Source organism: Schistocerca serialis, chromosome 8, assembly GCF_023864345.2.
Source record: "Schistocerca serialis cubense isolate TAMUIC-IGC-003099 chromosome 8, iqSchSeri2.2, whole genome shotgun sequence".
In the NCBI taxonomy this organism is placed as follows: domain Eukaryota; kingdom Metazoa; phylum Arthropoda; class Insecta; order Orthoptera; family Acrididae; genus Schistocerca; species Schistocerca serialis.
The window spans coordinates 245,694,308-245,716,955 of NC_064645.1; the positions used below are offsets into that span (position 1 = coordinate 245,694,308).

The 22,648-nt window shown below is 42.1% G+C and overlaps 1 protein-coding gene across 1 annotated transcript in view; it reads right to left on the reverse strand.

The window, feature by feature from the left end:
* Window positions 1-2,206: 2,206 nt before the first annotated feature.
* LOC126416951 (uncharacterized) overlaps window positions 2,207-22,648 on the reverse strand; it is a 521,435-nt gene continuing 500,993 nt past the window's right edge. The window contains exon 4 of the mRNA XM_050084831.1: window positions 2,207-3,459. Coding sequence (XP_049940788.1) covers window positions 3,326-3,459 — 134 coding nt within the window. The 3' untranslated portion in view covers window positions 2,207-3,325. The remainder of the gene's footprint in view (window positions 3,460-22,648) is intronic.

The window sequence follows — 22,648 nt, forward strand, 5'->3', positions numbered from 1 at the left end:
TAAAGCATCTCATTGTCACACCAGATGAGCTTAAGTCGAAGATCAGTCTCTCGTCTGAACCTTGAAACTTCCACCAATAGGACGCTGGCCGACTGTTCCTGAATTCAGTCACGTTGAACAAGACATCAAATTACCCCAGCCACGGAGCGCCTTTTTCTGCTGGAGGGTGGACCTGGCAAGACGTCGAACATACAGAGTAATGAACCGTCGGGTAGACCGTTCGCCGGGTGCAAGTCTTCTGATTTGACGCCACACAACACCCAGTCCCTGAGCTTAGAAAATCTCCGATCCAGCCGGGAATCGAACCCGAGCCCTCAGGATTGACATTCTGTCGAGCTGACCACTCAGCTACCGGGGGCGGACAATAAACCGTTACGCTGCACATTTAAAAAAGCCATCATATCCTAGACAAGGCTTACATGCTCCTAACACGATGCAGCCCAACTATAAATTATAAAATTGCGTATCGGCCCCCACCCAGAAGCTGCATCATCGGTTTCCTTTCACATTACTCATAGCGTTGTAACGTGTAGCAGACGTGCACCACATGAACGGACGATGAAAGCCTCTCTCTGTGCAGAACTGCGACTCAGCCTGGAAGTTTACCGAACCGCTTTTGTTACACGTCCAGACACGGTGTGCAGAGCACAGAGCGGCGCTGTTAAGCGAAAGGAAGTGGGCGTGATGCGTCGCATAGTACACAGAGCAGGTACTTGAAGCTGAGGTTTCCGAGCCTGAAGGCATGTGTGACCCAGCTCTATATGCAGGGCAGGTGCTGTGCTGATTGGCTGCATCCGAGCACTTGAACCATGACAACTGTCTTGCTGCTGTGATGTAGCACGTGATTACCTTGGCCTGCCAGATGGTGAATAATTTCTCCAACACTGTCTTCTCAGCCAGGAAATGACGCTACAGGAGACTGGCTCACTGTGGCCACCATCACAATCTACCCAGATTTGTTTCTGTTCTGCCCGCCAGTCAGGTCCTTAATCGTACTCCTGTTAAACAAAACCGCAGCGGCTGTTCAATAATCCTTTACTCTTACAACCTGTTTCGCAACACTGCACTTGCATCAATAAGAGTTCTAGGGAGATAGTGTTGAGTGGTAAGGTGCTGGATCAGAGCAAGTTTACTCACATCTCAAAAAACCACTTTATTTCAAGAAGCAGGAAAGTTAACAAGCGTAAAATATATCAGATAACGACAGTAAATACCGCCGGAACTTATTAATATCACTTTACAAAAGAATACTGGTGGTAGAATTTACCAAAAAAAGCTCATGACAGCAATTTAATGACGTCAACATTTAAGTAACATTGCCAACCAAATTAACTATTAAACTTAAGAGAAGAATAGGATGCCACCACAAATTTGAACAACCATTGCCAACACGATTTACTACAGTGATCTATTAAGTCACATCCGGCAGAAGTTAATAAAATGAGCATAAAGCTAAACAGCAACTGTCCACCAGATTTACTGTCACAATTTAAAAAAGGTAACTGTTGGCAGAATTTAACAGAATAATGAATGAGCAAGACAGCAACTGCCAACAAGATTTACTATTACAACTTAAGAAAGGCAACTGTCGGCAGAATTCAAAAAGGGCAAAACGCCAACTGCCAGCAAGATTTACTGAAAAAAAAACCTGGAGTAAATGTAATTTAGTGTGGTACTAACAATTAAACTGAAAGTTAAATATTATTCAGAATGGGTATTCCAACAAAATACGGGAGCAAATACGTTTACTTCTACTGGCCCAAAAGGCCCTTTTAAATAATTAAAAACGAGCAGTACGAGAGGATGCTGTAAAGTTCTTGCCTTTGTTGCCTTATAGTTGAAACAAAACAATAAAAAAAGAAAATGGAGACTCAATTGAAAGTCTGAAATTTTAATACGTAACTGCGCAAATAAAACGTGTTCACTATTTGTACAATTTGTTCTGTCGCACGTAACTGCCACCGGCCAGAGTGGCCGAGCGGTTCTAGGCGCTACAGTCTGGAACCGCGCGACCGCTAAGGTCGCAGGTTCGAATCCTGCCTCGGGCATGGATGTGTGTGATGTCCTTAAGTAAGTTACGTTTAAGTAGTTCTAAGTTCTAGGGGACTGATGACCACAGCAGTTGAGTCCCATAGTGCTCAGAGCCATTTGAACCCTTTGAACATAACTGCCGAGATGACAGAGTCCCAAGCAAGTTTCCCGTCACTGGGGTTCTTCAGGGAAAGTCCGTAAAGGACTTTCATACTGAGATGGCACAAGCACTGCAGTGCTTTCTGCAGCACTGTGAAAACTTGTATATCTCGGCGAGTCCCGCAGCAGCAGCCCTCAAACTGCAGCAGACATTGCAACATCGGATGCTGTCCATGAGTTGTTTCATCAGGACCGACAAACAGCGGCCAAAAAGATAGCCGGCATACCGCACATCTCCCTGGAGCGTGTTGGTTTCATGAGCGCCACAATACTGGATATGCGAAAGCCTTCAACGAAATAGATGCCGAAATATCTGAACTGTTATCAGCAGCAGGAACATCGAAAATCATTTTGTGCCATTTTGAAGCTCCAGAGACGTTTTTAGAAGTTAGTGACTGAGGATGGAACCTAACTTCACATTTATGACCCTGAAAGCAAACAAGAATCAATATAATGGCGCCACAGCAATCCTGAAGAAGTTACACACTCACTGATGGTGTCCGTTTTCTGGGAGAAGGGCGGCATTCTGCTGGTGGACTTTTCTCAGGGATCCACTAGAACCGGAAAATACTATGCTAACCTGCTGGACCAGCTGATCGAAGCAGTTAAGAACAAACGCGGAGGACCAAAACGATTCTTTTGATGAATGACAACCCACCTGCGCACAGGTCCAACTTTGTGGCTCACAAATTGACAACCCAGGACTTTGAACTAGGCAGACATCCACCCATCTCACCAAATATAGCCCCTCGGACTATCATCTTCCACGAACTTGAAGAAACATTTGAAGGGTAACCGTTTTCAGGACAGTGAAGATGTCAAGGAGGCTGCGGAGAGCTAATCTCAGGGAATAATATATTGAATAAATTGGTAAAACTATAGCTTTTTTTTCAATGTTGGCAAGGCCAGTAACTTTTCAGCAACCTCTTGTACGCACCTTCAATCACTCAAAGATGCGTGATAAAAAAAAATCAGTACCATTATCTGTACCCTGAAATAGTACCAAAGCCCGTCTGTAAGAAGGAACTATCAGACAGTAACGGAAGCAAAAGCAAAACAGAATTTTGCTTAGGAACACTAGACCAAACAGCTGGCCTGTCTAACTAGTTTCTTAATTTAGTTCCATTATCGTGGCTTATGGATAACGTAAAGCCTGTAGTAGCAAGTCATCTATCTGTTCGCGTAGGAGCCTCTCTAATCCTTTGCTGCCACCGGTTCCAGGATCCATGGATACACAAAATGGACAGACAGAATTACATGATCGCCTTCCTGTAACACACGAGGCAGAGGTAAACAATCAAAATAAATTTATGAACTAAACATACACAGAACATATCACCTCCAGATTAAAGAATTGCTCTTCCACACAAGGAACAATAAGTAACACTTCAACTGCCACGTCACTGGAGCGAATTTACACGCAGATTTGCCATTTTCAACAGGGCCCATACTTAACACGAGCCAACTTGGCCTAGCAGTTCTGCTGATACCGTATGATTAACTACAAACAATTTTATAGGAAATCACATAGTACCCAATCTGAGATAACTAGTTCACTGATGATACTGTGATTCTGACAGGTTTTTGGGTACCAGAGTGGCGAGCACACCAACGGGTAGATCACAAACGACATAATAATCGTAAAACAAAATGCTCACCGTTATTTCTGAAGATCGATGAGGAAATCAATAGCAGCCCCAAATAACCGAGGCCGATAGCAAGAGGTGCTTTCACAGTACAGCTGTAGTTCAGCAACCAACACACCACAATCTACAGGTAGCCCTGACGACCACTGTTCGGAATTGACGGGCAGGTAGCAAACTCGCCACCACAGCTGATACAGAGATCATTCAAATGTTCAGTTGCTGAGCTCAAGCAAAGATCCAACCGTTACATCGGAACAAGTTCCCACCAGTCGACATTCGTTGTCCAAACAAAAACAACCGTCACATCAAAACAGCACAGACTAATGTTTTACGTGTAGCTGCTGCTGCCGCAGCTCCACCGACGGCTGCGAAAACACTGCCCTTACTCGCAGCTCACTGCCTGCACGGAACTGAGTGAGGCCGTTACCGACCGCGGCTGTCCTTAAATCGCACCTCAAAGCGGCCGTCCCTCTGGAGCCAGATACACCGCACCGGCCGTTCCACAGCCACCACCAGCGGCTGGTATTGAGTTGTCGTGATCTTGTCTTGACTGTAGATATTTTAATATGTGGTTCTCTTAAGCTGTGGCGTCGTCATGCATGCAAATCTAGACGTAAATCGTACGAAGTGTTACCGGAGTATGCTAGGTCTTATTTTGTTTTATTTCAATAACACGGCGACGAAGCTTAAACAAAATGGCTCTGAAAACTATGGGACTTAACATCTGAGGTCATCAGTCCCCTAGAATTTAGAACTACTTAAACCTAACCAACCTAAGGACATCACACACATCCATGCCCGAGGCAGGATTCGAACCTGCGACCGTAGCGGTAGCGCGGTTCCAGACTGAAGCGCCTAGAACCGCTCGGCCACAACGGCGGGCGACGAAGCTTCGATTCAGTTATTACGTTCTGATCACGTATAAGAGCACAGAGTAAAAACCAACGTCTCGCTTCAAGAGGACACAGCTCGTTTCAGTTTAATTTAGATAGTTTACAGTCACTGCGTGTGATACCAGTGAACTGTTCATTACACACGTTACAGAAGGGACTGCGTCGACGTAATTATCTGGCTTGCACTATTCATTCTGATTTATAATTATGGGCTTGCAAAGTTTATAGCCTTTCCTATTTTCGTTCTTTAAACAGGCCAATAAAAATTCATTAACAAGTTGTCAAAACGTTCTAACTAGCTCAAAGTTTACGTCCGATCAGAGACTCTAAGTCTACAGTATTGAAATTTTATACTAACACTTGAATGTCGATATCGATACTGTTAACTTCTGCAAATGTTCACACTAAAATGCAGTTAATTTCACCTTTCACTTTTCACTTAATAATTCTGTTTAACGTGAACTATCACAAACCATCAGCCCTAATCAGTAAAAAATCTGACTTTCCCTCTCTTTAAATAAATTCAAATCTCTGAAATTATATCTTTGGATGATGAAAATTACGCCGACTGTGGGCATGTAATATTTTCGTAAAATGATCGTCAAAATTTTAAAAATAACTTGGTATATTATGAGTACTTCGCCCTACATAACGCGCAATATTAGCAATCGCAATAACAGTAATAACAGCAATCAAAGGACAGGAACTCGAACAGGAATCGGAACAGTAATCGGAATAGTAACGAGCTAACAATTATGTTTACGTGCATCTATATATAGGCAAAATCAAACTATGGTGTAGCACCTTTGTTCTCTTATAACTTAATGTTCTTAGTCATTTTACTTCCTTTTAATTAAAATTTGTTACTCAAATATTTCAAATAATCCTAATTTAAAATTATTATGAGAGAAAGAATTACTGAAATATTTCGCTAACACCCATGCCAATGCGAGTGTGGTTACAACTAGAGGTGATGCCACCCTGATAAACCAATTGAGTGACGCCCTCTCTCTCTGTCAATCTCCTCATCCCTGTTCTCTCTGTCCATATCCTCCTCACGCCTGCCTCTGTCCACCTCAACCTCTTCCCTTTATCTGTCCATTTCCTTACCCCACCCCCTCGTCTCTGTTTCCATCTCTTCCCTCCCCTTCTCTGTTCATGTCCTCCTCCACACCTTCTCTCACCATGTCCAAGATATAATTTCCACCACGATAGCAGGCTAGAGGTTCCTACCACACAGTATTTCTTTCCAAATAGTGAGTAATATGTGTACCAAGTTTGGTTGAAATCAATCAAGGTGTTTAGGAGGAGCTTTTTTTCTCCGCGATTTTCCAAAGTACGCTGCTGTTACGTCCATTTAATATATGTCCTACTTGTATATATATTCAGCAGTATCTGTAGCGAATTTCTCCCTGTAGATTCGTTTTCAAGCAGCTCAGTGTTTATTACGTCATATCTCGTAAACGATCTGTCACACGACTGTATAGTTTTGCAGGTACATTCAGTTGTATATTGGGATACTATCTGCAAAACTTTTTGCGAACAGAGTTGGTAGTAAAAAAAATAATAAGTCAAATGTCATGAATGATGTGGCAGTTTTCACGCACCTCGGTGTTTATGACGTCATATCTCCTGAAGTATGTGTCAACAATGATGTACTGGAATTTTGCAGGTACATTCGGTGGTGTATGAGACTACTGTATGCAAAATGTCTCGCGAATAAATTTAGTAGTAAAGAGGTAATGAATTAAAATATCATGTCCGATGCGGCAGTTTTACTGCATGTACAGCGAAAACGTAGTAAGCGACACACATTTTTCCGTTGCAAGTCATTAAGTACCCTCATTATCAAATAACGGATGAATGACGTCTGCGAACTCGCGTGTGATTTGCTGCACTTGTTTTTCAGCTCCAACCCCTCCCCTACGTGGTTCTCACCCCCACTGAATATTTTTCCAGACAGTAAGTGATTTGTGCACTACGTTTGGTTGAAATCGGTCCTGCGGTTTAGGAGTAGATTGTAACATACATACATACATTTTATGATATGTATGGATGTATGGATTTAGATGGCGTAACTGTTGTGTGGCCACGCGAAAATATGAATTATCTGCATATCCAAAAATATAGTACACTTCATGACAATTTGACATTTGCTGTGTACTGCCTTGAGAGTACTGCAGTTCTAATGACTGGAGTGTATTTGGGAGCGAAATAACTGACGATAGCATAGGTATAAAACATATCTGATGATGGCCTGAGTAAAAAACATATAAAACAGACGCAATAACAACAAAAGAGTTTCTGAAAAAGAGAAATATGTGAACACACAACATAAATTCAAATGTTAGGAATCCTTCCCTGAAGGTGCATGTCGTAAGTATAGCCTTCGATGGAAGCGAAACGTAAGCAATGAAAAGAGCAGATAAGAAATCTGAAGCTTTTGAAATGTGCCTGCAGAAGGATGTTGATGACCAATGATAACTGAAGAAGAACAACACAGTCGAATCGGCCACAAAATAAATGTAAGTCGCATATTGTTTAATAGTGTGAGTGTGGTGATCTAGCAGACACAGCACTAGAGTTGGACCCGGTAGGTTCCCAGCATAGGACAGGGACTTCCGTCATTCCAGTCTCTCCAGGGCGGCCCTAGGTCCACTCAGACTGCTGTCAAATGAGTACGACGGATCTTTCCTATGACCGCGAGAGCGCCAACCTCCTCCTCCTAGTGCTGCGGCGACGAAACGCTGTACTCTACCTACAGTCGAGTCAAATGGTTCAAATGGCTCTGAGCAATATGGGAATTAACATCTGAGGTCATCAGTCCCCTAGAACTTAGAACTACATAAACCTAACTAACCTAAGGACATCACACACATCCATGCCCGAGGCAGGATTCGAACCTGCGACCGTAGCGGTCTCGCGGTTCCAGACTGTAGCGCCTAGAACCGCTCGACCACTCTGGCCGGCTGCAGTCGAGTCAATAGCACGGTTACAGCGTGTAAGTAAGCTGTTCAGGTTCTTATATTGGTAACGCCACCGCCACAAAGCGCCCTGTATGAAAATCACTGGCTGTGCTGTGTGCAGTCTGTGGCTGGGTGGCATTGTTGGAATTTGCTATTGTAGCGTTGGGCAGTTGGCTGTTAACAGCGCGTAGCGTTGCGCAGTTGAAGGTGAGCCGCCAGCAGTGGTGGATGTGGGGAGAGAGATGGAGTTTTGAGAGCGGATGATCTGGACGTGTGTCCATCAGAGACAGTAAATTTGTAAGACTGGATGTCATGAACTTATATATATATATAATTATGACTTTCGAACACTATTAAGGTAAATACATTGATTGTTCTCTATCAAAATCTTTCATTTGCTAACTATGCCTATCAGTAGTTAGTGCCTTCAGTAGTTAGAATCTTTTATTTAGCTGGCAGTATTGGCACTCGCTGTATTGCAGTAGTTCGAGTAACGAAGATTTTTGTGAGGTAAGTGATTCATGAAAGGTATTGGGTATTGTTAGTCAGGGCCATTCTTTTGTAGGGATTATTGAAAGTCAGACTGCGTTGCGGTAAAAATATTGTGTGTCACTTTAGTGAATGTCTGAGTACGTTCAGTTTTGCTCAGCTGTTTGAAAATCAAGTAACGTAGGGGTTTATCAGCACAGTCATTTATTGATTTTTCTAAGGGGACGTTACAAACGTTGCGCCTCAAACTTTACCATCTTAACTGACTAAATGAAGGGTCAGATTCATTGTCCATCTTATCGTTCGTCATTCCACAAACTTATCCATACAATAAATATAAGCGAAATAAATAAATTTCCGAGTCTCAGTGACAGTGGTCTATTTCTGTGGGTAGAGACAGCAGGACGTAGTTACTGCTCGATATCCTCATTGCAAAACTTGGAAGGCAGTACTTACATTAAATTGTGGAAATTTTTAATAGTCCAGTCACTACTATTTTACCATGTTCTGATAATAAAATCGTCAGTTTTAATAACATTACTCCATTTAGTTACGGATAGTGTCTATTTGTTTTCCATAAGTCATACACACTTGTTAGTTAGATACCGGTATCCCAATTAATAAGTATAATATTCCACATCTTCCGCGATAGTTCTTCTATCATCTGGATACAAAAAATTTTTTGCATCATCGGTCATGTTTAATAATGGTTTATTGACTCACATCAACAGCAAAGCTATTATGACCCCAACGCACTTTGTTTGCATTACGAAACCCAGGTCATCAACTTGTCCATGATAACGTAACGAGCCACGCCCCGTATCTGTGAGATTATCAAGCCCTCCCCCTTTCCCACTGCACTCCCTTCCTGCCCCCTTCCAGTTAAACACAGTGTAGTAATATCATGAGACAACCAGTCTAAATCAAAGATAGGGGAACCAGTCCAACTGTGGTAGCATGGAAAAAAAAAATATGCCACCTTTCACCCATTCCTCCTCTTTCCCAGCCAGCCACAGCGTAGTAATAAAATGATGCGTATAAATGACAAATTCATGTAAAATGGCAAAGATATTTGCCATAAACAAACAACCTCCCCCCTCCACACACACACACAGTACATAATGTGCCAGCCCCTTGCATCTTCCTACAATCAGAGTGAGGTATTCTATCCCCCATCAAAATGAAAGAGCCAGTTACAATGTAGCTCCGTCTGGGGTTGTCTTCAAATGTATCTAAACTCTCTGAATTATTTGTAAGAAAATGCGCCACACACTTCCACGTGCACGCATACAGTTTCCAGATTTATCACGTGTCGCTTCGCCACCAGATTAACCATCGGGATCCTAGAAGATACATACAGTTCTTTCTTTCTGCTCTGACGCTAATTCAGAATACATGTTGCTTCGTCAAAGAATTCTTTTTTATCGATGAAGCAACGTTAACAAATCCTCGAAAGCTCATGAGATGACCTGCACGTTCATTTGATTTTTTTTTAGTTGAACTTCATTATTTGTCGTAAGCTCAGAGGCCATTCACAAATTCCGACCACCTAAGAGAATATAATCTATCGCGCTGTTGCAACATGTTCAAATGGTTCAAATGGCTCTGAGCACTATGGGACTTAACATCTGAGGTCATCAGTCCCCTAGAACTTAGAACTACTTAAACTAACCTAAGGACATCACACACATCCATGCCCGAGGCAGGATTTGAACCTGCGACCGTAGCGGTCGCGCGGTTCCAGACTGTAGCGCCTAGAACAGCTCGGCCACTCCGGCCGGCACAAGCAACATGTTCACCGACACCGAAGTTATGTAGTAAGTCCGTCCAAAAGTCCTTCCACCAGAGACTATAAGCATTTAATGGAGCAGACGCGTGATATTTTGAAGATTTAATGGCATAAATCAAATTTCATGGAAGAGTTCGTGACCACTTTATTTTGTGATTTGTGTCACTGTTGCTGATGTTTAAGTTTTAGATTGTTAGTACGTCTCTATAAATTAAACTTACGATAGTTATTTTGTTGATGTGGAACTACCTTTCGCCCGGGTAATGCAGCAACTTGATATGGCATGGACTCAAAAGTCGTTCGAAGTTCCCTGCAGAGCCTTGCCGCCTCTGTAGCTGTCCATTATAACGAACGTGTTCCCGGTGCAGGATTTTACGCACGAACTCACCTCTCGATTATGTCCCATAAATTTTCAGTGGGATTCGTGTCGGGCGAATTGTCCATAGTGTTCTCCAAACCAATCTCGAACAATTCCGGCCCAGTGACATGGAGCCTGTCATCCATAAAACTTCCGTTGTTATTTGGGAACATGAAGTCCATGAATGGTGCAAATAGTCTCCAAGTGGCCGAACACAACCGTTTCCAGTCAACGATCGGTTCAATTGGAACAGAGGGCCCAGAACATTCCATGTAAACACAGCCCACACCGTTGTGGAACCACCACCAGCTTTCACAGCGTCTTGTTGAAAACTTAGCTCCATGGCTTCATGGGGTCTGCGCCAAAATCGAACCCTACCATAGGATCTTAAGGGTGGACGTTGATGAAATTGAGCAAAAATGTCAATTTTCGATTGATTTTTTATATGTTATTACAACTCATGGACAATAAGTTCCCAAAGTTTCAATGTTGAAATCGCATCCGAAGTGCCTGAAAATTAATTAAAAGTGTGACGCGGCCTCCCTGCCACGCCCACGTTTTGAAGCAGGACTTCAATACCAGCTCAGTGAACAACCCCTACATTCACAAGGAGAGGCTTCTAAATTGTATCCTGGATCTTGTCAAACACACTTAAAAGTTTCTGGCCGATCCCGCACTTCTCAGCCGGCGTGGTGGCCGATCGGTTCTAGGCGCTTCAGTCCGGAACCACGCGGCTGCTACGGTCGCAGGTTCGAATCCTGCCTAGGGCATGAACGTGTGTGATGTCCTTGGGTTAGTTAAGTTTAAGTAGTTCTAATTTCTAAGGGACTGATGACCTCAGATGTTTAGTCCCATAGTGCTTAGAGCCATTTGAACTATTATTTGCACATCTCAAAAAGTGTGTTCGCGGCAAAACCCAAAATCCAAATGAGTCTCTAATTTCACTCATATGGAAACGATGTCCTAAAAACACATTTTTATCTACTAGAGTTGTCAGAATTGCAACTTATGATGCAGTTATTGTATTTAATGATGGGAACGTCGAGAGGATGAAGGTATTGGAAAGAATGGGATTCAAGATACGAAATTTTACTCAAGACATCCTGAGAAAAATAGATTTACTGCGCTTCTCTTCAGCTCAAAAGTCAGTTGACGACCTGGTAAAGGAAAGAAGACAGACAACAAGAAACCAGAAGAGTAGCCTTGAAGGGAAAGATGACCAGAGTACAAATGTGATGCCTTCTGAAGAAGTGACATAAGGAAAAAAGATAGATTGAACTTTCAATTGCGTTTCCTGAAAAGTGTGTTTTTTAAAGTTTATGTACCTTTTCCTCAGATTCTATGAATGCTAGAATTATAAAATTTTGTACACATATATCTGTAACCCTAATAAACGTTGTCTCAAAAGAAAATTTTGAAATTCTGATTGCAAGCTGAGATATGGGGCAAAGTGCTTGAATTTTGCATGAATTTAAAATTGTACTTGTGGAATTATAATTAAAAAATTATGAAAATTCTCCTATTTAACCTATTCCAAAAAGCTCATGAGAGAAGCATACAACATATAACTCTGAAAGTATTCAAGAGATTTCTACAAAAAATTATTCTTTCAGGATTGCTAGTTCTGCAAGATTCGCAGGAGAGCTTCTGTAAAGTTTGGAAGGTTGGAGACGAGGTAGTGGCAGAAGTAAAGCTGTGGGTACCGGGCGTGAGTCGTGCTTCGGTAGCTCAGTTGCTAGAGCACTTGCCCGCGAAAGGCAAAGGTCCCGAGTTCGAGTCTCGGTCGGGCACACAGTTTTAATCTGCCAGGAAGTTTCATATCAGCGCACACTCCGCTGCAGAGTGAAAATCTCATTCTAGTTTAAGTTAGATTAAGTAGTGTGTACGTCTATGGACCGATGACCTCAACAGTTTATTCCCAAGGAAGCTTACCACATTTTCCAAAAATTTCAACACTGGCAACACTACGCAAACGCCGTTGCTCTCGATTCTTAAGTGAAGGCCGTCGGTCACTGCGTTGTCCGTGGTGAGAGATAATTACCTGAAATTTGGTATTCTCTTGCTGAGAGTGTTGAATAGAAGGCTATATGGCAAGCTGGATGGAGCGATTGCAGAGGAGCAGTTCGGATTTAGAAGAGGAAAAGGAACAAGAGATGCTGTTGGCATGTTAAGAACTATAGGGGAAAGATATATGGAAAAAGATAGAGAAGTCTTTGCTGTTTTTATAGGTTTAGAAAAGGCTCTTGACAGAGTTCAGTGGAACAAGCTGATGGATATTTTGAAGAGGAAAGGTGTAGATTGGAAAGAGAGACGACTGATACAGAATCTGTATTTACGCCAGAAAGTAGGGATAAGGATTGGAAATGAAATGTCAGAAGGAAGCATCATTGGACGAGGTTTTAGACAAGGTTGTTGCCTTTCCCCACTGTTGTTTAATGCATACTTTGAAGAGATTATTGCGAAAGGATTAGATGGGAAAAGAGGAATATGTATTGGTGGAAAGAGAATGGAATGTATAAGATTTGCTGATGACATGGTGTTATTGGCAGAAAGTGAGCGGACAGTGAATAAATGCTGAGAGATCTGAAAGAAGCTTGTGTGGAATATGGGATGCAAATAAACACAGGAAAAACAGTAAAAGACGCAGTCATCAGTACAAGACGCTGACTGTCCAATATTAAAATACGACAATCTACCATTAGCCAAGTAAATGAATTTAAATATCTTAGAAGCACAATAACTGAAGACTTGAGATGTCACCAGGAGGTGAAATTGCCATAGCGAAGGAGGCATTCAAGAGAAAGAGGAGACTCTTATGTGGCAAATTAGATAAAGGTCTAAGGAAAAGGCTTACCAAATGTTTTGTCTGGTGTGTGGCACTATATGGGGCAGAAAAATGGACGTTGAGACGAGAGGATAAAAAAGGTTAGAAGCATTTGAGATGTGGATGTGGAGGAGAATGGATAAGCTGGATAGAAAGAGGGAGTAACGAAAAGTATTGCAAAGGGTTGGTGAGAGAAGATGTCTGCTGAAGGCTGTAAGAGAAAGGAAAAAGAACTGGTTGGGACATTCATTGAGAAGGAAGTGTTTGCTAGCAGATGCTTTGGACGGATTGGTTTGTAGGAGAAGACCAAGAGGAAGAAGGAGATACAAAGACGACATAAAGGGAAGAGGACCTTAAGAGTACGGCAGAAGACCGGACAGCCTGGAAAATTACCATGTGAAAAACTGCCTTTTGGCAGAACATTGATGATGATGGTGGTGGTATTCTCGGCACTCAATTGACTCTGCACATCACGGAATATTGGATTTCCGAACGATTTCCTAAATCGAGTGACCCATGCGTCTAGCTCCAACTAACATTCCGCGTTCAAAGTCTGTTAATTCCTGTCGCGCGGCAATAGTTACGCCGCAAACCTTTTCAAATGAACCATTTAAGCACAACTGACAGCTCCGCCAATGCATTGCCCTTTTACTCCTTGTGTACGCGATACTATCGCCATTCTCATATCTGCATTTCTCTATTCCATAACATTTGTCACTTTAGTATGTACTTCACCCTCCAAATCTGTGACAAAAGCAACAGCAGAAATATAAATTGTAGCAAAATATGCCTCATTCTTTGACCTCCTGTTGGGGGATAGTTTCAACAACACGTAGCCAAGTGTGATTAGCATCAGTTTAACATTAAACTTCTCTTAGCAGTTCAAATAAGTAATTAAATTCTATTAGTGGCGTTCAGACGCAGTTTCTCATGCATTTCAGTGTTCATGACATCGTATATCCTGAACTATTTTAAGGTTGCTTCAATTTAGATGAAGTAAAAATAGAGAATATAAATATTACTTTTAATAGTTTAAAAAAAACACCGGTCTTTAAAACCGGAAACAAATCATAAAGAAATAACAATATCGTTAAAAAATGATATAATAGACCAACATTTAGTGTTATAAAAGATTAAAAGTCACCACTTAAAAAAAAGTTTATTCCAGATAAGATTAATTCGTGATGGCGTAAGTCAAAATATTGATGGGATTAATAATAATCCTAGGTTAGAATGATGTATTTTTTACGTACATTGAACGGAATATGTGGATACTAATTTTAATTTTAATAATCAACAGCCTCAGTTGCACCGTTTACCTAGAATTTACTTAGGTTTCAGTCGAGATAACCCAACCTTCTTCAGAATAACAGTAACTACCGTTTGTCCATAGTGGACATCGTCAAGCTAAAACTAAAAATCCATAAATTATCGGCAGACTGTAAAAACTTATCTGAAACTGCCTCGGCCCCACTTCGCGACCACGAATGCTGTACTGGAACTGACCGTAGCGTCATGAGGCCCGCCTAGGCGGACACAATACCTTGCGCCTGCGCATTGACTGTATGATAGTTACTTGTTGGGACAAGACGCGAACTTAACTCCTGACCTTGAATTTACTACTAAAGTGAAATAAAAGGTATAGCTGAGGAAAAGGGCGTTTATGTTATCCTGTGCAGAACGTACTTAGATCGACTGTATTAACATTTATGAAGTATTCACTGCTCATGATATGAGGAAGACATCATGTGTTTACAAGGTATGGCCTACCTAATCACCTAAAAAGAACTTAGGAGTGGGAATGATAGGCCGGCCAGAGTGGTCATGCGGTTCTAGGCGCTACAGTCTGGAACCGAGCGACCGCTACGGTCGCAGGTTCGAATCCTGCCTCGGGCATGGATGTGTGTGATGTCCTTAGAATAGTTAGATTTAATTAGTTCTAAGTTCTAGGCGACTTAACTTCTAAGTCGCATAGTGCTCAGAGCCATTTGAACCATTTTTTTAGTGGGAAGGATAATGCGTGGATACTGTCTGCTTAGTTTCATTATTGGGTAATTGCTTTGGTATTAACTTCAGTTGGCGGCCATTTGTTGCCTGTAGAATGAAGACCTCGGATCTCTGCCTGGGACCCAATGAGGGCGGCCGCAGAATTAGGCGAGCTGCGATCTCGTGCCGTCGGTATGGATGGTCCTGCAGGCGCTGTGCTACCATGCTCCTACTGTGCAAAGCACCTTGGCACCGACCTCAGCCTCTGCGCCACGTGCCAGACACGGCCTTCGCCACAGATATTTTTTAGACACGGCCTTCGCCACAGATATTTTTTGCCTGTAGAATGAAGGCCTCGGTTCTCCGTCTTGGACCCAATGAGGGCGGCCACAGAATTGGGCGAGCTGCGATCCCGTGCCGTCGGTATGGATGGTCCTGCAGGCCCTGTGCTACCATGCTCCTACTGTGCAAGGCGCCTTGGCGCCGACCTCAGCCTCTGCGCCACGTGCCAGACACGGCCTTCGCCACAGATTAACCTGTCTGACAGCTCCGTCCCCCCCCCCCCCCCCCGACCCCCCAGCGCGCCCGATCGTTTTCGCCAGTCATAAAGTGGGCGAGGCCGACAGCTTGACTGCCGAGAAACTCGAACCAATCTGCTCACCGCGCCTTTCTCGTCACGTGCATAGATCGATCATAAATTTCCTAGACCTTTCAGAAAATGTTCCATGATGGCTTCAAGTTTCGGCGGCAAGTTGGCACACACACACTCCTATAATGACCGCCATATACCCACAATCAAGTTAAAAAACTTATGTCGGAGCTCAAGAAAGAGTTCTTCCGATGAAAACGCTTTGTTATAAACATATTTTAGGGGGAACGGTACATGGAATAAGTCCAACGAAAAATTGAGAATGTAGGGTACAAATAATTTGCACACTACTGGCCAATAAAATTGCTACGCCAAGGAGAAATGCAGATGATAAAAGGGTATTCATCGGCCAAATATATTATAGTAGAACCGTCATGTGACTACATTTTCACGCAATTTGGGTGCAAAGATCTTGAGAAAACAGTACCCAGAACAACCACCTCTGGCCGTAATAACGGCCTTCATACGCCGGGGCATTGAGTTAAACACAGCTTGGATGGCGTGTACAGGTACAGCTACCCATGCAGCCTCAACACGATACCACAGTTCATCAAGAGTAGTACCTGGCGTATTGTGACGAGCCAGTTACTCGGCCACCATTGTCCAGGCGTTTTCATTTGGTGAGAGATCTGGAGAATATGCTGGCCAGGGCAGCATCGAACATTTTCTATATCCGGAAAGGCCCGTACAGGACCTGCAACATGCAGTCGTACATTATTCTGCTGAACTGTAGGGTTTCGCAGGGATCGAATGAAGGGTAAGGCCACGGGTATTAACACGTCTGAAATGTAACGTCCACTGTTCAAAGTGCTGTCAATGTGAACAAGAGGTGACCGAGACGTGTAACCAATGGCACCCCATACCATCACGCCGGGTGATACGCCAGTATGGCAATGACGAATACACGCTTCCAATGTGCGTTCACCGCGATGTCGCCAAACACGGATGCGATCATCATGATGCTGTAAACAGAACCTGGAATCATCCGAAAAATGAAGTTTTGCCATTCGTGCACCCAGGTCCGTCGTTGAGTACACCATCGCAGGAGCTCCTGTCTGTGATGCAGCATCAAGGGTAACCGCCGCCAAGGTCTCCGAGCTGACAGTCCATGCTGCTGTAAACTTCGTCGAACTGTTCGTGCAGATGGTTGTTGTCTTGCAAACGTCCCCATCTGTTGACTCGGGGATCGAGACGTGGCTGCACGATCCGTTACAGCCATGCGGATAAGATGCCTGTCATCTCGACTGTTAGTGATACGAGGCTGTTGGGATCCAGCACGGCGTTCCGTATTACCCTCCTCAACCCACCAATTCCATATTCTGCTAACAGTCATTGGATCTCGATCAACGTGAGCAGCAATGTCGCGATAAGATAAACCGCAATCGCGATAGGCTACAATCCGACCTTTATCAAAGTCGGAAACGTGATGGTACGCATTTCTCCTCCTTACACGAGGCATCACAACAACGTTTCACCAGGCAACGCCGGTCAACTGCTGTCTGTGTATGAGATATCGGTTGGGAAATTTTGTCATGTCAGCACGTTGTAGGTGTCGCCACCGGCGCCAACCTTGTGTGAATTCTCTGAAAAGCTAATCATTTCCATATCACAGCATCTTCTTCCTGTCGGTTAAATTTCGCGTCTGTAGCATGTCATCTTCATGGTGTAGAAATTTTAATGGCCAGTAGTGTATATTACTCTGATAATTTTTTCGTTATGCCCGTCTATTGAAAATGTGTCAACCATTTTGTTGTCCTTGGAAAAAATTGATATTTTGTCTTCAGAGAAATTTTGCACTCATTTGGCATAAAACATAACCTGTTACCCACCTGAATTAGGCCAGATACGGCATGCCAAACTGCTCGCGAGCGAGTTGTGCGGGTTGCGTGCGGGCCAAGGGGCGGCCTGTTTCGGCTTTGCTCGACGCTCCTCAGAAGTATCCAGTAAAACGCCACATGTCTTTTAGTATTGCGGAATGGCATCTTTCAGTCGGCACAACTCGCTTCAGTTTGGCTTAATCGTGGTGTCAGCCCTGTTTACCATTCGTTCTTTGTTCATGTTCGAGGTATGAACGACGTCGACAAGTCCAATGTCTGTCTGCACAAAAAGAAGCACTCAAGCGATCTATCCGCACAAACCTCTAAAACTGAATGACAGTCACGCAAGAGACGGGGGAGAATTCTTAATATGTATTTTGGAGTCGCGTAATCGGTGGGTAATACAAATTTGCTATGAAATGACAATATAATACCACGCAGATAGAATTTAAAGATTTAGTTGACAATGAAAGAACAAAAAATTACAACGATCGCTAGACAGGATTCATTGTTACATACAGCAACACTCACTTTGCCCTAAATTTGTAGGCATGGTGCACGTGAAGAAATTTGTGATAAAAATAGTAGAATTTCTGAAGTCACACGTATTATTCCTCTGTCAGTTGCAACAGTTTTCAATTGGATTGAACGAAGAGTATGGAGACTTCAATATATTACGTTAGTTACGTGAAGGGACATACCTGGAACGACTTTTCGATTTAAAATCCACTATTGTTGAGTTTCTGAAGGAAAAAGGAGTGCAGGAATGAAAATTAGAGCATCCAGAATTGATTGCAAAAAAAAAAAAAAAATGGTTCAAATAGCAAATAGCTCTGAGCAATATGGGACTTAACATCTTAGGTCATCAGTCCCCTAGAACTTAGAACTACTTAAACCTAACTAACCTAAGGACATCACAGACATCCATGCCCGAGGTAGGACTCGAACCTGCGACCGTAGCAGTCCCGCGGATCCGGAATGAAGCGCCTAGAATCGCACGGCCACCACGGCCTGCAATAGATTGCAGACGTTGCATTTTAAGTGAACTTGACTGCACGTTGTCCACAGTAAGACAGTGCAAGGTGTGAAAAAAAGTATTTCTGATTTGACTGGGATGCTTTTGAAAAGCATATTGAAAGGGACAAATTCTGACAAAATACACCATCCGTTTTCTTAAACTCACTGGAGCTAACAAAAATACGAGGTCTGATGAATTCATTGTCACGTAGAAAAAATTAAAACCACAGTTTTCTAAACGCTTTAAGGACACTGCTAATCTTATATCTGTTTTCGAGACTATTTGATATTTCAGTTGAAAGCGCCCCTGTGCATTTTCAGATGTAACTGATTGATCTGCAACGCAATTTCCGTTTTAAAGACAAATCCTTTTTACTTTTGTCCAGGACTTGTACATTGTTTTCCTAAGGTAGAGTGTCCAGAGTTTCCCCGTCTCCTCAGTCAGGTTACAAAAGTGCTTCATTATTTCGAGCAAAACGTGTGTGAAAGACTCTTTCGATTATGTGATTAAGTCAGTCATGATCACGTGGCAACCTCAGTGCAAAAATCTGTGAAAATTTCCGCATCTGTCCATACCTCAACAGTCTGTACCAGATGAAAATTATATTATGCCTCCAGTGCGTCAAAAATAATCAAATGATACTGAAAATTTGTTTTGTTTGTGATCTATGTTGTTGAGAAATGTGGGAAATAAAACCAAGAAACCAAGTCGTCTGCAATGTGATTGTATTAAATAAGCCTGAAGCGACGTGTGCAAATTTGTGCCGGTAAACGGTGTACTGGTTACTCTTATAAACGAACAACAAAACCGTTATCTTCTCCTCCAATGTAATTTTCTCCTTTTCTTCATTACGTCGCTTTTTGTCTTTTTGAGTTACTGTTGTTGACTTACAGTTTCCACCTCAGAGCTCTTCCAATTTTAACACTTTCCTTTTGATGACTTTGTTTCAGCTGCATGTTTTCCTTTGTATTGTGTAATTCCAAACGTTTTTCAAGCTGCAAGATCGACATTGGTGTTAATTTCTTACCTCAGAAATAATCTAAAATCTGTTGCTTTTTAAAAAAATCTTCGTATTAACCAACTGCGATCATGTGACACCTTCATGTCCTTTTTCGATGTTGTTTCTTATTTTTTCAGTACTCCATATTCTCCCCATGTTGTCTTTTCCGTTCTTTTAACCATATCTCCCGATTTCTTATTTCTTCTGCTGTGAAAGACTTCTAAATTTACTATTTTATTATTATGTTTCTTTCTGTTACTTCTGATTCTTTGATGTTGTTCTTTCTAGTTCTTTGTTTCCTTATGCTATCGTTGATATACACGGCTATTACAAATAATTGAAGCGATTTCATAAATTCACTGTAGCTCCATTCATTGAAATATGGTCACGACACACTACAGATACGTAGAAAAACTCATAAAGTTTTGTTCGGCTGAAGCCGCACTTCAGGTTTCTCCCGCCAGAGTGCTCGAAAGCGCAGTGAGACAAAGTGGCGACAGGAGCCGAGAAAGCGTATGTCGTGCTTGAAATGCACTCACATCAGTCAGTCATAACAGTGCAACGACACTTCAGGGCGTAGTTCAACAAAGATCCACCAACTGCTAACTCCATTCGGCGATGGTATGCGCAGTTTAAAGCTTCTGGATGCCTCTGTAAGGGGAAATCAACGGGTCGGCCTGCACTGAGCGAAGAAACGGTTGAACGCGTGCGGGCAAGTTTCACGCGTAGCCCGCGGAAGTCGACGAATAAAGCAAGCAGGGAGCTAAACATACCACAGCCGACGGTTTGGAAAATCTTACGCAAAAGGCTAAAGCAGAAGCCTTACCGTTTACAATAGCTACAAGCCCTGACACCCGATGACAAAGTCAAACGCTTTGAATTTTCGGCGCGGTTGCAACAGCTCATGGCAGAGGATGCGTTCAGTGCGAAACTTGTTTTCTGTGATGAAGCAACATTTTTTCTTAATGGTTAAGTGTGAAAGGTGGCTACACTGAGCCACAGCGCCAGAGATCGCGCCAGAGAGTTTTGTTCCGCCGCCTCCACTAGCAGTGATTATTGAGAAGTAGCGGAGTGCAGTGCTTGTCGAGAACTCGTAGTAGGCAGTGCTTGCTGAGATGTCGTAGTGAAAAGTTCTTGTCGAGAAGTCGTAGTGGACAGTGCTTGTCGAGATGTTGTAGTAGGGAGAGTTTGTTCCACGTTTTATGCAATTGTTTGATGGGCTAGACAGCAGATGTTGTTCTAATGGAGATATTGTAATGATTAGAGTGCTTTTCATCAATATATATGAAGGTAACGAAACTCGCTTTTCTTTCTCAGTATTTCAGTGTCCTGAATAATGCGTCATTACAGGTTCAGTCAACAAGCATCTGGCTTGTGTTCTTGTATTAGAGTGTAATTCTGGTTTTCTTGCGCAATTATAGTATTTCTAATTTTTTTTTATCACTTCAGTATAAATGGTATTTGAAATTTCTAGTCTTATTGAAGAAGAACCGTGCCAGATGTGTACGTTGAGTCATACTTCCACACACAGAACAGTTATACTTGTGCTTTGGTTTCGTAGGTTTTATAGTTGCTGGAGACAATTAATTAATTAATTGTGTTAACGGAAATTTCATTTCATTCTTTGTTGTTGATCTATGCAGTCAGATTGCGTACAAATACTAGTCAGGGCCAACCGTTTACGACACTTCGTAATCGGACATACAACTACGAAAAATAAAAAATTATTTGCATTATAATAATTAAGCCCCCATGCACGTGGCGACCGCTGCTTCGGATCGTCCCTTGGAACTATTCTGATTGTAAAAATAGTAGACAGTAGTATTGTTGTAGTAATTTGTAGTTTAGTAATTGTAGTCTATTTTGCATGTGTAGATTTGGTAATTGTCATTCTTCTAATGGTATTTCAGAATTTAATTTTGTTGTCTTGTATACGCGTTTGACAATTTAGTGCAATTATTTCAATTGTTCGTTAATCGTGTTTGAGGGAAACATTTCGTGTGAATGGTATTGTTGGAGATGAGGAGTCATTGTGTGTAATTTTCGTACAGTGACGAGTTTTGTATGTTTTGTAAATGATTACGCGATCGATGAAAAAGGCGAAAATGATGAATAGTGAGAATTACGAAATTGTTGACATGGCGAACTCGCCAACACAGGACAACAGTATGTTGAATAATGAAGTGGAAAACAATGTAATAAGTAGGGAAAATAGTCCGGAACCATTTCAAAATTTTTCTCAATCAGAAAATTCACAGAATACGAGATTAACGATAGAAGATTCTGGAATAGTATCGAACACAGATAGCTTTATGGCTATGCAGAAGGAAGTTAGTTTTGCGGGAAATGTTAGGGGCGAAAAGAATTTTGAACCATTTAATATGGAGCAGTTGATGGGTGTAATATTAAATTTGGGATCTGAATTAAAAACAGAGATAGGGACAATTAAAACTGAGATGGGAACAATGGAAACACGGTTAGACTCACGAATAGGGACATGTTTCAAAAATATGAAAGATGAATTAAAGAAAGAAATCAGAGAAGAAGTACAACCGATTTTGAATTCTCACAATAACAGATTAATTGCTGTAGAGATTAGACAAAAGGAACAGGATAGAGAACAGGAAGAAAGAGATTGCGTGATAGTACAAAAATTTTCAGAGTTAAATTTACAACGTGCACACGATAAGGAGGAAATATTTGAGAGAATCAAGGAATCCGTACCAAATGACAGAATAAATAATCTAACACAACAATATGAACAGTTAACTACCAAATGTGTTAATACTGAAACCCGAGTCGCGACACTTACGGAAGACATAAATAAACAGAAAGAACAAATAGGTGATTTATCGGAAAGAGTTGAGGAGATTTCAGATAAATTGACAAGTCTTAGTTTAAATGGGGACAGAGATTCAGATGATACAGCACCATTGCCATTTGCAGAAACCGAAGAGTATCAGAACATAAATAAACATGTTGAAAATCTGGGAAAATTTAATGAACGCGTTAAAAGGGAAATT